Source organism: Saccostrea cucullata, unplaced genomic scaffold (genome assembly GCF_032062105.1).
Source record: "Saccostrea cucullata isolate Sc308-1 unplaced genomic scaffold, CSIRO_AGI_Scuc_v1 ctg669, whole genome shotgun sequence".
Lineage (NCBI taxonomy): Eukaryota > Metazoa > Mollusca > Bivalvia > Ostreida > Ostreidae > Saccostrea > Saccostrea cuccullata.
In genome coordinates this window covers 1,026-19,292 of record NW_026922475.1, presented here as the reverse complement: position 1 = coordinate 19,292, position 18,267 = coordinate 1,026, and the positions used below count along the sequence as shown (strand labels likewise).

At 33.8% G+C, this 18,267-nt stretch overlaps 1 protein-coding gene across 1 annotated transcript; it reads right to left on the bottom strand.

The window, feature by feature from the left end:
* Positions 1–8,960: 8,960 nt before the first annotated feature.
* LOC134261825 (uncharacterized) lies at positions 8,961–16,741 on the bottom strand. The gene is made up of 5 exons (XM_062744220.1): positions 16,715–16,741; positions 10,498–10,644; positions 10,270–10,393; positions 10,152–10,183; positions 8,961–9,415 (listed from the first exon to the last, which is right to left on the bottom strand). Exons 1-5 carry the CDS (start codon positions 16,725–16,727, stop codon positions 9,054–9,056), a joined length of 678 nt encoding a protein of 225 aa, XP_062600204.1. The 5' UTR covers positions 16,728–16,741; the 3' UTR covers positions 8,961–9,053.
* Between the last annotated feature and the right edge of the window lie 1,526 nt (positions 16,742–18,267).

Below are 18,267 nucleotides of genomic sequence, written 5' to 3'. Positions count from 1 at the left end.
ATAAATAGACAAAATACAAGGTGTCCTTAAAAATATTATGATAAAACTATTTATTGTATTCATTTTCCTCAATATAATTTTTTTCTTTTTTTCTTGAATGAGTGAAAGATTAAAACGAGTGTGTTAAAGAAACACATTTATTTTCTTTATAACGGAGAAATTCCAAATGATATGTTAAAAACGTCATAATAGGAGTCCATCATGTAAAACTTTTAAAATGGAACCAAGACATTTCTTCACACACATTATTCTTTATAAGAGATATTTTCTTAGCCATCATTTTTTTTATCTTTAAAACTTTAGAATACCTTACAAATACTTTATCCCATCAGAATATTACTGAATAATAAATTTTTACAATTGTAAAATAATCAGTTTAAATACTTATATCATTTGAAGACAGGTTTTGTTTCGAAGAGAAAAACACGCTCCCAAGGGCTTCGTTCTGGTCATGACAAGGAGCACATAGCAGTACATAAGACCGGTCGACAGTGGATGCTTACTCCTCTATACGGCACCTGATCTCAACTTTGATGTTTTTGAGGTTTTTGATGTTTTTGAGGTCTGTGTTTGCTTGAATCCCGATGTGTATTGTTAGAGTGTGCTTTATGCTTGATTAATGTCCCTTTTGTGGGGATGTATAACGAACAGTAATCAGACTCAAGGGTAAAAGAAATAAAAGTATACAAATTTTTAAAATATGATCAGCTTGTTCACATTTTGTAACCTGAATTAGTGTAGGAAAAAAACAGAGAAGAAAGAAATCACATAATCTGATTCTGGCATTTTACAAAAGAAAGATATCAATGGACTACAGTGACCGAGAAAACTTACGATGCCAATTTTCTGCTCGCCATGTGTTTTAGTAGACTTGTTTAGTAAATATGTTGACGTTTCAGATATTTGTGTCAATGCGTCAAATAATTATGTTGACTTTCAGATAAAAATTATCACGACCAGGAACACAGAATCTTACTACAGCACGTTAAAGAAACCTACTGACATCTTCATGTATATTCATTATGACATCTGACAAGTCAACATATTTTTCTGACTGGTCGTCTTGCAGTGTGTTATGTTGACTTGTCAGATACTGATGTTCACTTTGAGAACATTATGTTGACTTGTCTGAAAATTATGTTGACTTGCGTGATAATATATCTACTTGTAAGATATATTTTGTTGACTTGTCATCTACATATATAGACTTCTCATAAAGATATGTTGCCAACTGTTGGCCTGAACTTATCATGGATACATGTTCATGCTGAATTTAAGCAAATATATGACGAACTTAAAGCTGACATGAACTCTTAAAAACCCATCATTTTTCATCTTTGTACGACTTACTACATTCTTGTACGCCTTTGTCCGCCATATTTCTTCGATTCCGCCATATTTAATTGAAAATTTTTGGTCACCTGTACCTGCTTTATATAGCCTTGTACGATTGCTTCACTTGAGTGATTTTCTAGCCTGACTGTCGACATGTACACATCTCCGATAACAAAGTTTTTAGAAGTCCATAAACTGACCAATACATGTTTGAAAAGTAAAAATTCAACAAAAAATAGAACTAAATCGAGAATTAAATTATTTTTGAATGCAATTGCTGCAATATACAAAATAAACTAACACGGAATACATACATGTACACCAAACACCCGTGCAGGTCGAGAAAACGCGTCAAACGCAGTGATAAAAAAACATTTACCTGACTACTGCTATTGTTACAGGGATGTGCACATGTCGAAAGAATTATCCTATTTTACTTTTATTGAAAAATGCATCTCAGAAGTCATGTAATCCATTGCTAACTCAACAGTAAAAGATGCTTGGACACACGTGGCCCATGCCGATCATTTTATTTGGTCAGGGAAAATATCAAAGGTTGAAAGCTCAGTGGGGTTGATTGAAAAAAAATGCAAGTAATTTTTTTAAACAAACATGTTGTATAAACACGATTAAGTACATGGTTTAACTTCATCAAATTCATTAAAAAAGCAGGCATTATTACGAATCATTGACCTTTTGAAGATAGTTTCCAGTGATATGAAAGGGGGGGTATAAAACATGCATAACACTCTCATAAAAATAATGTAAGAAAAACGTCTGAAACAGATTGGATTTCTTTATGATCAATTATTATCAAATAAATACTGTGTATTGGCTTTATTAGACCTAATATAATTTGATTTAAAGTTATTTATATTTATGCACTATGAAAGAAAAAGTGAGCACGTTCACATACCCCACGCTCCCCCAAAAGTCGAAGTGCTAAAATTCCCAGAAAAAAATAAAGGAATCGTAATTTCCTTGTAATATGCACAGATATACACATTGTGCCCTAAATATCTGCAAAGTTTGACGAAATCGTGTGCAGCGGTTTATGAGGAGTTGCGCTGACAAACTGCTCACCTCTATATTCAAGAAATGTCCAAAATCTAAATGTAAAAGTACGGAAATTCCCGAAAAATAAAGAATTCGGAATTTCCTGATGATGTACAAATCTACACACACATTGTCTCCTATAAATATCTGCAAAGTTCGACAAAACTCTGTACAGTGGTTTATGAGAAGTTGTGCTGACCAAAAAAAAAAAAGAAAAACTGATGGGTCAAAAAACATTATACCTCACACGTGGAGTATAAACGTGTTTGATTCTTTGGTACAATGATAATAAAAATAGAATTTAATGTGAAATAAATTTCTAGACATAAATAATCAATGATTATTAGGAAAAACATATAGGAAGAGAGAGTAAAATCTTCGTGAGAATTCCACATTCTACCTAAAAATTCTCTTGTCTGTTGTCCAAGTTCGACACATACGTAATTGAGAAGGTATTCGAGAAAGTTCCCAATGTTCCCATTCCTGTGATGTATATTTCACGTTTATTATATCCCCCGCCTGAAAAGTGGTAGGTTACATAGTAATCGTTATGTCCGTTCGTCTGTCTGTTACGCTTTGGGGTACCCATCTCTTATCTACAAATCCTCTTATACCACTTAGAGAAATTTAATGAAACTTTCAAAGAATCTTAAGTTTATTGCATATTACCTTTATGCACCTCCTATTTTATTTTTTGATCTGACACGTATGGGTTGAGCGAAATATGGACTTTGCCATTATAACCATATGGGAGACAGGGGGTATCATTTAGTGAGCTCATTCAGTGGCGGATTTAAGGGGGCACACCCGGCGCCCCCCCCCCCAAAATTGTCAAAGTTGAAGTAAATCAGTTTCGTCTAGAAAATGTAAATATGTCTACTTGGTAGACCTCATTTTTACCCTACAAAATTTCTAGAACCCAGGAGCTTCCGGGGGTTTCGCTCCCTGGTCCCCCACCAGGGCTTTGCCCTGCACCCACTGGGGGCCTCAAGGCAGCCCCCAGACCCCTTGCCTACTTTTGGCGCCCTCTCTAACTTCAATTCCTGGATCCGCGCCTGTCATTGCTCATAATACATGTACGTCAAGTTTCTCTTTAAATTTGGGCGTTTGGGTTAATTTCCTGTCCAAAGTAAAATTATTATTCAATTTATGAAGTTTCGACATCCCGCCTGAAAAAAATCCTTGATCTGTCCTTAGGCATAATAAATGGTACAGCACAAAGTGCGATGGATTTTATACCTATCATTGCCCCCAACGGGTGGTTACAGATAGAGAGAGAGAGAGAGAGAGAGTACAATATACCAAAGAATAAATAATAATTATCCGTATTCAACCAGTGTCTAGTATCCCTACCCTAGCTTTTAAAATTATCTCCCAAATTCTCCTACAGAAATTATTTATACTTATAAAAAAATACCTATAGACATTCAGGCAGGGATACTGAAATCTCGAAATACTTCCTGTAACAACATAATTATAAAACAGTTACATTCCTCAAAATGGTCGGAGTGACACATTTTAAAAAAATCTCAACACTGAATTCGGCAGAAATGTCTGTCTTCCAAGAATATTTAAACGGTCATGTCAATTATTTTTGTATCCCCCCCCCCGTCCAAAAAATCAAATGCCTAAATGTCAATCTGAAAACAGGGGATTGCCTTTCACCGTGTGTATGTGTTAAAGAATGTATAGATGTACACATAAGAATTTGTAGTCTGGTTAATTGCTTTTAAGATTTGAAGTAAATTATTGCCGTACATCAAATTACTTGGTTTAGATTTGAGATTAATTAGTACAAAAATATCAGTTATAATTGACAAATGAATTTTGCGACGCAAACCAACTGCAGACTATATGCATGACTTTGTATAGAATGTATATTAGAACTACATGTACATAAACAATTCACAATTATAGCTTATGAACATCAGTCATAATACCCCCCCTTTCAGTCGCGCAAATACCAAAAAACTTCTCTTTCCACTTTTGATATTTTCCCTGACCAAAATCTGATCAGCACGGACTAAGTGTATCGTCGTGCTAGAGTGTACAGAGTAATGACAGTGTGTTTACTATTGAGCTTTTATGGAGTTTATTTCTTTTTGTGATACATATTTCAATAAATGGAATTCAGGGTGTATATAACTTGACTTGGTAACCTTATTACCAGGTATGGGTACGTTTACAGCGTTCGAGGCGTTTTCTCGATATGCATCAATTGTATAGGACTTGAAAATCAAAGACGTTGGTTGTTTTGTTCCATTCAAATGATATAATTTCAAAATGTGTTTGCAAATTTTACTGCTTTTTATTTCAAGTTTATTCTGCATAAATTGGCGCAATGTAAAAATACGTACTCATGCATCTTAATTTCTCTTCCAAACTTGCATTTTTTTCTTTTGATTCAAATCAATAATCATTCAAAAATATGATTATTATGTTGTTTATTTTGTTTTTGAAATGTCTTGATCACCTCATGTGTTCTCATATGCTTTACCATCGGAGATGCGCACAAGTCGATACCCATGCCCAAAAACCATTCAAGTGTAACGAGCGCATTTGGGTATACATCGTTACAATGTGACAAGGTATCTGAAAAAAATATGGCGGTATACGGGTATAGTTGGTATGAAACAAGTCGTACATGTATAGATGAAAATGTTGCGTTTTTAAGAATTCATGTCAGCTTTAACGAAAAGACCTGACTTGTCAGCATAATTATCTGACAAGGGTGGGGCAGAAATATGCCACTGTACATTTATGATAGCGCGATGAATGTTTAAAAATTATCAGACAGATTGCAAAAATTCGTATAATTTTTAATGGTTGAATTTTTCAATCCACATCCACCCCTATGAGATCTCATACCTGAATCATGTGATGTGGATTGCAAAATTTGTAAAGAACGTAAGCTTTTCATTATCCTCAATTGAACAGTGCGTATTCTCTCGAACAGCTTTCAAATGATAAGAGGATAGCGTCATGTTGTAAATTTTGTATTTACTGTCACCGGTAAATTAAAAATTTACAATATGAAAATAGTCAATATTTCCAATTAGGTCAAGAATAAAGATCGTTCTAACTTGGATTTACTACAATGAAATATATCGCGATAAAAACAGTATTGAAGCTCAAAGGTCCATTAAACATTAAACAATATAAAATTAGAGCAGAGCAAACACGGACTTTCAAAACATCAGAGGTGGGATCAGGTGCCATGGAAAAGTAAGCATCCCCTGCCGACCGGTCACATCCACCGTCTGCTCCTTCACATGATCGTGAAATAAGGGGAAAATCCCTCGACAATTCAATATGTGTATAATGGACAAACTGTTAGTATGGAAAACGTCAGTCAGCTAACAAGGTCTACGTCATTGTATCGACCTTAGAAGTTACGAAGAAATGATGGCTTTAAACGAGACTGTTTATATATTTGACAATTTTTATTGTTCGTGTCGTTGGTCATTTTTAGTGCTTTATATATATATATATATATATATATATATATATATATATATATATATATATATATATATATATATATATATATATATATATATATATATATATATATATATATATATATAATATAAAGCACTAAAAATGACCAACGACACGAACAATAAAAATTGTCAAATTTTGGGACACCCTGTCCCTTCCTCAGGACAAAGAAAAGAGGTAAAAAGTCATAAGAACAAAAGCAAAAAGCGAAACAAAAAACAACTAGCACTACTACTAAACTACTAAACACTATATATTTACATACTAAGTTACATGTTGTTTTGGAAATTTTTAAGAACACTATTAAAGAAAGAATCCGGACCGCTATGAAATGCGTCCGGTCTATATATATATATATATATATATTCTTTTTTTTTTTTTTTTTTTTAGCAACTTGTTCGTCAATAATTCGCCTCGTTTTAAATTTAGTAGGAGCATGCTCTTGCGTATCGAATCGACGGAGATAATGGTTTATTTTTGCCTTAGTAAGGGAAGTTGACGATTTTAAGTCATTATGCATATCATAAAGCTTGGTTATTAAATTACCAACAACGTCCCTTCCATGTAAAATATCTAAATATGAAACAGATGTATCGTATCGGCATAAGAATGGAAGTAACGATTGTTTATTGACAATACGTAGTCGATATACTAGTATCTTAATGTTGAGTTGAAGGCCTCGGCAAGTGCGTTTTCTTCTTTTCAAGTATGTATAAGGTTTTGGACAAATTCTGCTTCATATGAATACAAAAATAGGTCTGCTATTAACAGGTGCAATTGGTACCCATGAGAAATCCAATGAATTGTTGGAAGATTTTGTCTCCTAAAACCACATAGATATTGTCAATCAGAAACACAAGCATCTTATAAATATCAACCTCAGAGTACTTGTGTACAATCAATTTTTTTTTTCAACAAAATTATTTTGCAAATAACCATTGACAAGATGAGTAAATTTACGAGTTCCATTTTTATTGAAAAGGCACCTGTAAAATTAATGCTATCAAAAAGCTTAGACTCAAATTCACCATTGGGACTGGTTTTAAATAAAGTTGAAAAAGTGTAATTTTTTATGCTGTTGATTTTGGTAAAATTTTGTGATTTCAAATTTTTCCAAAAGTTCCTTGGAATTTTTCAGTATCCACATCTGATTTACACCACTTCTCGAATATATTCTTGCACAGTACTCTTGAAGTTTCCCCTTCACTTCTGTTAATATCTTTGTGAGAAACTTCCCTTACTTATGCAGCAATATACCTTCATCACCTGCATACGGTGTGTATTTATCTCAGTTGATTTGATACGCAAGAGCATTATCTACGCATGAACAATTTCTAAAACGATGTAAATTATTGACAAGCAAGTTGATGAAAGAAGAATATCAGCGGTCTCGTCTAACGTCATCATTTCGTAAGTTCTATGGTCGAAACAAACACCTTGTCAGCAAATACACTTTATCATTGAGTCAAATTCTGACTAACGTTTTTCATACTATTCGTTAGTCCATTATTTATATGCTGAATTGACGACGGATTTTTCCCTTATTTCTCGATCATGGCAAGGAGCACACGGCGGGTGTGACCGGTCAGCAGGGATGCTCATTCCTCAATGGCACCTGATCCCACCTCTGATGTTTCGGAGGTCCGTATTTGCTCTGCTCCTATTTTGTATTGTTTTATGGACTTTGAGATTGAATACTGTTCGTTATCTCTATCCTTCTTGTAAGGATTTTTATGACGTTTTGGAATTCAATAAAGATATGGCAATTCAAATTCATTCTGATTGGTAAGAATATTAAGAATATTCAAAACCGACATGATTTGAAGAATTTCATCCTCACAAAAGGATCTGTGAGAATAAGTTGCATTACCACTAGTGGAATAAAATCTCAGTTCCTCTAAAAGACATATACATTTACAATTTAAATAATGAGCCTTACAAACACAGTGTTGTTACTTGCTTTGTCAGTAAGACCAGTACATACTGACCAAGTAATCTATCTAGTTTTTTTCCATTTCTGAATAATTGAACACAGAATGGTAGTTTGTTTCAATTTTGCTCCTCAATTTCCTAATGTGATATTTTAACATTCATCTGATACATTTTATACATTCTGACAACGTGTCAATGTCTTCTTTTTGATATTTTGCCCATTGGGTGGCGTGATATTCAACACAATCCTTCCATAAATAAAATTATGACGCCAGTTAAAATATCGGGGTACCCAAAATTTCTGTTCTTTTAAAATCAATTATTTAATGTCTTCATTATCAACTTTATTTACGTCGCCAGTAATAACCTGTCACGGCTATATTTGTAGGGTGATGAAGAACATGAACAGGAAAGAGGATGTAATGTACGGACAATTATTTTAATTTAATTTGCAAGATACGTGATATCCATTTCTATCGTTTTCATTTAAAAATTCTTTTTAAGACATATAGTATTCATATAAATGGTAATAATATACTAAAAAACAAATTGTAATATGGATTCAAATTTAAAAGATGAACAATGATTGGTCTTACAAAATCAATAAACAATACAAATATGGAAATATGGCATTAAATACGGAGCCCTGAAAATTGCAGAGGTGGAACCAGGTGCCAGGAGAAGTAAGCATCCCCTGTTGACCTGTCACACCCGTTGTGGGCCCTATGAATTGATCAGTTAGGTGGTTTGAACATTCCGTAGTCAACTGCAGTATTATATAAAAACAAAGGTTAACAATTGGTCTGAAATAGGTCAGGCAAAATACGACTCGATAATTTGCTATCAAGGTCATTATAACGAGCATAGATTTTACAATTAAAATGCCGAATTTAAATGACTTTGTTGAAAAACATGAAACAAACTGGCCTTCCAGGATAACATGGAAATTAAACTTGATATACAAATATTAAACGTTAATTATTATTGCCAGGATGTGCTATATAAGTGTGTTTGGTTATTAATAACCAAAATTAATTATGAATTGGGAACAAGGAAGATGTAATCATGCTGTTACAAACTGTATAACGACGGCCATAAAAGAGAGGAAAGGCAAAGTGGTTAAATTTTCATCCATTTCTAATTTCACCAAAACATCAGCGGAATTACATTATAAAGATTTTGATCATCCTCAAAAATATGCTTGTAATCTTTATAATAACTTTTATATCCTACTTAGAATATAGTTTGAATATTGTTTCTGATTCATTTCCATCGTTCAATAAATCGTCATTTTCTTCTTGAAATAGATTTATCAAACATTCTGGTTCAATATCGATTTCTAAGCTTTTATTATCATTCATCTCTGTTTTTGAATTCTGTCTGTGAAATGACGTCACAGGAGAGGTATCAACGTCACCAATATATGCCCTCTGTGATAGCGATAAAATGTTGTATTCCCCTCTGTCGGTGTGATCGTAAGTGTTGGCAGCTGGGAGTCGAGGAATGGCAGACATGGAGTCCATGGTGTCATAACCAAAGTATTCGTGTACAGGATCAGATCTCTCTTCCGATACATTACTTATCATTCGTTCTAAAAATAAATTTCATCAGACATCATAAGTAATTATGCACTAAAAAATCAATAAATGACTCTTGATCTCTGTCTCCACCAGAAAAGTCCGTAGAGAATATCAATGAAATTTTATCTACAAAATCAAAGACTGGTATATAAAACCATAACGCTACAGTTCTGAAGCTAGTTACATCCACGAAGATTATTCTGTAAGCTTGCATTACAAGATGCATTTATAAACACCATATACAGGCGACATCTAAATATTAATAATAATCAGGGGATGTTGGTCTTTACGTTTGTCATTAAGTTTACTTTTAATTAATTGTTGACCTTTAACGCCTTAAGGTCTCATAACTTTAATATATTGAAACAATTATGGCAAACTTTGTGGTGCCTCATTTCCAGTTCACTTTTTCGGATTTATCGGGTCGAAATTTGAACTAAAAATAAATTTTGCATTTATAAAAAAAAAATTCATTTCATTTATAAATGTCGAAAGAGGAGTCAGAGCTAGAGTGTTTTGGTCATGTTAAATTTATACTTTTAAACTTTGCTTCATATGAATATAAAAATGGGTTGGTCTCTTATTGGAAACATTAAGTATCCATCGGAATTCCAACAAATCATTGAAATACCGGTACTTTCTCTTCAAAAAGTATATAGATAATTCATATTCAATGAGGTCTCTCTTTTAATGTCAACTTCAGATACTCAGTGATTGTACATGTAATTCAATATTACGAGTACTTACGCAATTCTCGCTTGTAATGCCTTTTACTTATTCTGAAATAATAAAAAATTATAGAGCGTATTTGTTTAATTGATATTTGTGGTTTACAAGTTATCGCTGTATATTTATTTTTATTTACTTTATGAGAAAAATGGAACAGAGAAAACTGAAGATGACCACTGACGCCAAGGAAACCAATAAAAACATCGATAACTTCTCCAGGAAATAGTTTGTATCAACACCCACCATTCTCTCAGAATCAGCTAAAATATAAAGTAAGAGTAATGATCATTTGTGTAAAGAGAAGCAACCTCATATGTGTCAGTTGATACAATTATAAGGAAAAGAGTAGAGAGCGGAGATTTACCTGTAGTGAAAATGGAACTGTTGCATCCAAATCGTCGATCACAAAATTCGTCAGGACTGCAGTTACATGTCCCATAGCAAAGATAACCATAGGTATTATTTGGACACTGTATAGAACAATTATATCCGTACTCTCCGGGGCCACAGGCTGTTCAATTTAAAATTTTAAACAAGACGTTTTTGTGAAACACTGTTGCCCCCTGGCAGCTTATAAAGAGGGATATATGTAATGTTTCTCTAGTACCAACTGTTCTAACAATATGGCCAAGGATTAGGTTTTGTAATTTTTTTGTAAAAGTGGTCAAACTCCAAGGTCAAGTGATCAAATTTGGTGGTCTTGTCACAAGGAATGCACCTGTAAAATATGAAACCCATATCCCTACCTACTCAAAGTTTTGAGCAAAATTAAAGATTTGCGGAAGAAAAGACAAACTGACAGGGTAAAATCTATACACATGTACCCACGAATCTTCGCTTACGGGGATGAAAAAAGTGGAAAATCAATACAAGTAGTAGCTATTACAAAAGAGTGCTTTAACATATTTTCCTCCTGTGTTTTCTATTTTTCAGCCTCTCTGCAACCACTCAACCAATTTCAAACAGTTTTGGCATAAAGTATCTATGAGTTAATGGGAACAAAAATTGTGAATTTCATGATCCTGTCCCTCTGGGGCCTGACAGGTGGGGCCAAAGCCTCTAAAATTATTGCAATCTTTATAAAATTCTTCTTAACTCCTGGACATCAAGCAGTCAAACTGTTTGCATGATTGTAATCAACATTTAGTCCTCTACCTAAAAAGTGAAATTCATGGCCACGGGGTCAGGAGTTCTAGTGTTAGGTCGGGGCCATGTATATTATATAGTGAAAATGCATTATTTCTTTAAAAATCTTCTTCTCTGCTCCTGGTCATTTAATAAACTAACCAAGTACATAGTTCTTATAACTAAGGTGGCCTCTACCAAAATTGTGAAATTCATGGCCCCAGGGTCAGGGGTTCTTAGGTGTTAAGGCGGGGCCATATAGATTATATAGTGAAAATGCATGATTTCTTTAAAAATTTTCTCTGCTCTCGGGTATTTAATAAACAAACCAAATACATAGTTATGTTGAATATTGCTACCTTTTTCAAAATTGTGAATTTCATGGCCCCGGGGTCAGGGTTTCCGGTAATAGGGCGGGGCTCTAATAATTATATACTAGTGAAAATGTATTTTTTTTTTTTTTGAAAATCTTCTCTGCTCCTCGGCATTACATAAACTAACCAAGTACATATAGGCTACCTTTTCCAAAATTGTGAATTTCATGGCCCCAGGGTCAGGGGTTCTGGTGTTAGGGCGGAGCTCTATTGATTATATATTTAAAATACATTAATTCTTTAAAAATCTTTTTTTCTGCTCCTGAGTATTAAATAAACTAACCCCCCGTTCACACAGGGCTGCGACTCTACGGTTATCATCCCGACCAAGCCACGATCTAAAATTTTTTTGGATCGGGGCAGATCGCAGCCGATCGGCGTCTGAATAGAGCAATTCGGCTAATTTTGGTCCTCGTTACGACCGTACTACGATGTCCCTACGTCAAACGCGCTTCTAACACGCTTCTACTACGATGTTACGCAGACCGTTGCCGACAAGCGGCCGTGTTTAGTGCGTTTACGCTACGCTGCCACTACGACATTGAAGACCATACTACGACGCTACACAGACCTAGATGACTGTACCGCGATGTCGCTGCGGTGGTGCTGATCATATTACGATTGCATAACGCTTCTACTACGATTTTGGTGTTGTTGTAAATATATCTTGAAACTGCAGATTTTTGTAGTAGAATTTTAGCGATTATAACATTTTGCGACCGCATTTTTTTCCGGCCTTTACCACACTGTTTAGGGCATTTTCAATTATTATAACTGTAATAAGATGTGGAAATGCTCAATTGTAAATGATCGTCAAGTATAGTGTCACCCTTTACATGTAGTTAACAGATGATGATTGGTCAAATATCAGCGGTATAAGAACAAACTCTTCTCTGATAGGTCGTGATATGATCGGCGTAAGGTCATCGAAGGTCTTTGTAGGATCTTAAGGAACATAGAGAGATCGTAGTGAGAACGTAGTACGAACGTAGAGGGAGCGTTGTATGAGCGTGCTTGGTAAGTTCCTACGCTCTCACGGCGCCTTTACTACGATCATGAAGATCTCTCTACGAAGCTTCCGCGCTTCTTGTACGATTATGGGGCTTCTACTAAGCTCTTTTTACGACTTCACCCCGATTCTTGTTGGCCACGATCCCGCTACGCTTGTTTTGAACATGTTCAAAATAAGCGTGGTGAGAGCGTAGAGCTCTCCGATCATGAAGACTCTACTGCGATCATACTAAGCTTCTGACGAGCCCACGACGTTCCTCCTGCGATTTGTCACAATCGGCCACGCTTTTGACACACTTTGATCGTAGTAGAAGCGGCGTCTATGTGTGAACGGGGGGTAACCAAGTACACTTTACATAGTCGTGTTGAATAAGTCTGCCTCTTCCAAAATTATGACGTTGCGCACGGTGTTGGTGTCATTTTCGGTATTTTTTTTTTTGCTAACATTTATTTATGAAGGAAAAAATAAAAACCCAGTAATGCCGCTAATTATATAAAGCAGTTCATTGAAAACACATGCATGTAATTAAATTCTCTGCCCTTTTGCAAGCATATTGCGGAAGCTAGGAAATATAGGCATAATTTGCTTCATTTAATAAAAAGCTTGGTAGAAATAATAAAACTTGTTCGACATCGCATTTTAAATTTACATGCTTTTTTATTTAATTGAGATAAATTCAAAACAATTCCAAAACAATCATATCAGTAGGAGCTAAAACCTGTCCTTAGTGTTCAGTAAATCGTACGATTGTAGATATGTTGCTGATTTAACATTGATATATTTTTTTCGTTCAAAGTCCATATTCCCATCCCATCTTTAACCTCCACCATCACTCAGAGTCTTACATACTGAGTACCTGTATCTAACAGTAGATCTAAATATTTCAAATAATTTAATTTTAAAAACGGAGAGGAATCGAATCTTAGAATTGACCCCTCCCTCTCCCTCACTTTATAACTTGTCCATGTAAAGAATTTTCGATGAAGTGCAGTTTAGAGGTTTCAGTGGTATTTATTCGAAAAATATTTCAGTTTTCTCCTCTCCACCCCCCCCCCCCCATTTATATGCGTAGGTTTCATACTCCTTTGGATATCTATGCAGTTTACCTGCTTTATGTGATTGTACGCCTTTTTCATACTTATAAATGGAAGTAAAGAGTGATTCAAAGAGCGTTTCGTGTATGCTTTCATCAAGATTCAGATTCAAATAATTAATTGATGTTGATGTTAAGGAATCAGGGGTGTTGAGGAGGGGTCAGATTTTAATCAGATTAAGGAGATTGTATAGAGACATTATCCTTTCCCTAAAGGATATGGAGATAAACTAGATTTTGATTAAATGAATGGTTACTTAGTACCATTTTGGTCGGTTTGAATGAGTTTACAAGCATATAATTTTTTTTAAATGAAACATTCCTAAATAAATTATGAAAAAGGAAGGACATTGCTTACAGGCAAGGTGGGGGGGGGGGCGTCCTCCCAATTTTTTAAACATAACTTTTACTATTGAAATGTTCATTGAAAGGCTGGTTGGCCCCCCAATCCCCCCCCCTAGGAAATAGGATTTGGCAAACAAATTTTCCTTTTTTTAGCTTGACAACTTTTTTCTGGTAAGTAATTTTTTTCTCCGGTTGCCCCCCCCCCCCCCCCACAACTTCTTTCAAAAACGATTTTGCGTCACTAGCTTTAAACCAAATATATTAATGAAAAATATTTTTATTGAAAGAAATAATGCAATAAACTTGATCTCGCTATAACCTGTTTCCAAATGTCATCAATTTTGAATGTAATTTAAACACCTATATTTTTTTAACATGATAAAATACAACTTTGTTTTATTTCATACGATGCTACCTGGTTAATGACAAAAAGAATTAATTTTCAAATTATGTAGTGAAAACCAGATGCTTTATCTAAATCACAACTTCCAACACCCCCAGCCCTTATTCAATATTCCAAGACTATTCAATGTAAACTTGCCATGTACATGCAGAACAGTTTACACCAGCATCAAATAGAGTTGACACACTCTACTGTCAGGTAATTCAAATTTGAAAACACACCCTTACATAAATTTTGGTTTGATTGATTTTTTTCTGGTGTCTTAATTCGAACTCTGAATGGTACTATTGTACAGATTTTTGACAAGGCTATAGACTGATACAGTGAACTAGTCACTGTACATGTTTTGCTTTTATATATAAATACAACTTTCAACACTTAAAATTATTCTTAAAATTAATCATTATTGGTATAGTTTTCTTTTATTACCCATATCAGGCTCATTAGCAATAAGAGTAGAATTTAGGAGAAAAAAAATCTTTTGACGTTTTAGATTACATTTTATGCATTGAGAACGTAATAACGTACACCAAAACGCCATATTTTTACGTCTGTGACATAACATGTCGACATTGATTTTTTGTTAGGATTTTAACACCTTTCCATTGAAATTATTTTGGAATATACCAATAACTTTTTGAAGAGCTGCACATTTCATAAAAATCCTCTAATTTTCAATATCTCTATTTTTAATGACTACTCATACGATTTATGTCACAACATTTATACATTTATTACTTTTGGACAATGTGTGACATTCATTGTTGACTTTGTAAAAACATATACTACATATAGCTATATGTCACAATTGAATTTTACGGCAAAAACGTCACATTTAAATTCTACACTCCATGAATTACTTTCATTTTTAAGAATTCATTTTTCTAATTTGCTACCAAACAACATTGAATACAAAATGTGCAAAATCAAAACTTTACTTAGACATGAAAATGAATTGATTCTATAAAGAAGTGTTTGTTTCAGAGGGATATGTGACATGGCATTCATTATCAAAATTTCAGACACCGCAAGTCAAAATTCTGTCTAGAGATCTTTTCCTTAATAGCAAGGCAACATTTTGTAGAATTTAAAATAATTTTCAACATGAATTTTTCACCCAGCATTACAAAATTGGCCATTTTACAAATCTTAAAACTTTGTAACATTGAACCTCCAAACTTTGTGACACACCATCTTATTCAATATACTCAAAATAAATCGGCTTAATAGCAGAAACCCAAAATACATATCCACATAAAAGATCAGTCTAATTTAAAATATACTTCCTTGCACACAAAAAGGATCATTGAGATGCAATTTCAAAATTGATTAAGCTCATGAAATTATTTTTCTAAGTAACCGACGACTTTTTATGTGTATCCCATATTTCGTCGATTTACGGATTTTGAGCAACGCGTTTAGAGCATACGGATTGAATGACATCACAATTGTTAGATTTTACATCATTTACATCATATTTTGAATTTTTCTGCTAAATTTAATGTTTGTATTGTTTGTTTTATGGAAGTTATCAACATTTAATTATTGCATGTGCGACGCTCCTGTTTCCGGTCTACATGCGTTTTTAACGTAATTGACTGAATAAACGAATTTATATATTGGATAAATGGATTTTTTTTATCAATACTTTTGTTAAAATGTATTAAGTATACAATTACTGACCGAATGATATATATTTTCATATGGTGAATTGTTTTAAAATTATGAAAATAGCGCAAATGCCGCCGCAATAGTAATTTTTACTTTTTGACACCAACACCGTGCGCGACGTCTATAAATTTCATGGCCCCAGGGTCGGGGATTTTAGTGTTAGGGTGGTGCTCTATTGATTACATTGTGAAAAAACATTGAATCTTTAAAAATCTTCTCTGCTTCTGGGTATTGAACCACTGAACTACGTAAAAAGTTATAATAAGGAAGGCTTTCTTTTCCAAAATTTTGAATTTCAAGGCCCCAGGGTCAGAGATTTGGGTGTTAGGGCGGGGCTCTAATGATTATATAGTGAAAATACATGAATTCTTTGAACATCTTCAACAAGATAAATACACACATCAGTTCTTTTGAAATCTGATATATGTATATAATGCTGTATGTTGTGTGAATTTAAAAAAATCCATATATTATCATATTCTATGAATTACAAATTACAGACTAATATTCATATTATGTTAGCTTTTATTATACGCGCATGTTATCCTAATAACTTACGTTCACATGTCATCGTTTCCCCGATCCTGAAATAATTGGGATCACACTCCGTCGACCTGTTGTGTAACGAAAACTCAGTATCATTTTAGACATTCAAAGACGAGATCATGCAAGCGTATGTAGAGAAGAAAAAACTTACGAGTTGTTTTTATCCATTATTCTTTTTTTCAATATATTCCATACGATGAACCGAAATTAGAACTGTCCATTTCCGTTAATAAGGGAAGTCGTGGAGAGACACAATTATTTCCCATTTCATGTATTATGTTGACGAGAATGCAGCTATATATTATATTTGATAAATTCATTGAAGTGGATACAATTTAAATCCCTTTTAAGAGTATTTTTTCAACATAAATAAACATGATTTAACATGCAACCCTCTACTGTACATAGTATGATACATTTACAATATTATATAGCGTTTTGTATGCGAAACAAATAAATTATTTCTACATACAGAACGATGTTATTCTAGCAAAGATTGTCAAAAAAATTGGAACTTCTTATAAAAAGCTCTTCACTAGAGGGAAAAATATAGATTAAAAAAAAACTTCGATGATATTAAGAGAACTTGCCTTTTTCAAGAAGAATTTCCTACGTTTTCCGATTTTTTTTTTTCAGCATAGAAATAGTTGAGAATAGATTATGAGTTTGGAAATAATGAACATACAAATATACAAACTAAATTTGATAAACTTAGGAAACAAACTTATGATAAACAGCATATTCCTCGGAATCAAATTGAAAGGGGGCTAATCGAAAGTGGGGGAGGGGCTAAACTGTCATGTTGTAAATTTTGAATTTATGTCATCCGGTAAATTCAAAATTTACATGTACAACATAACAAAACCAACAAAGAAGGTCAACCCCAATTTTCAATGCCTATTACGTATATACTTGCAAACAAAATGGGGGGGGCTAAGCCCCCCCCCCCCCCGGTTCCGACGCCTAAGAACAATAATATTACACTAAGAGTTTTTTAAGTATATCTTTTTGCTACTCATTTGAAATTTTATTCTTATTATACTTGCAGAGGAAATTCATTCAAAATCTAGCAGCACTAGCAATAAACGATATATAGTAATAATGATTTTTTTTTTTTTTTTTTTTTTGTCTTAACTATGTGCTCTCTTAATTTTTTTTAATATAAACAAGATGTGTTAGTGAAGCACTATGCGCCCGGCGGCAACAGAGATTAAAAAGGTATTTTTAGCATATAGGTCACAGTCAAGGTTTCAAGGTCATTGATCTTGGTTTCATTTAAAAGAACGTAATTAGTGGAGTATGCATATAAAATATAAAGACTCTATCTTTCATTGTTCAAAAGTTATGGTGAATGTTCAAAAATATACCAAATATGAAGTCTCAACCATTCATTGTTCAAAAGTTATAGCGAAGGTTAAAGTTTGCAGACAAAGAGACAAACAGATAAACAGACAGACAGACAGGACAAAAACAATAAACGCCTCGGATCTTTCGATGCGGGCACATAAAAAGGGGGAATCGCTTCCAAAGCATTCACCGTTCCGACAGTAATAATAGCCGAAGTT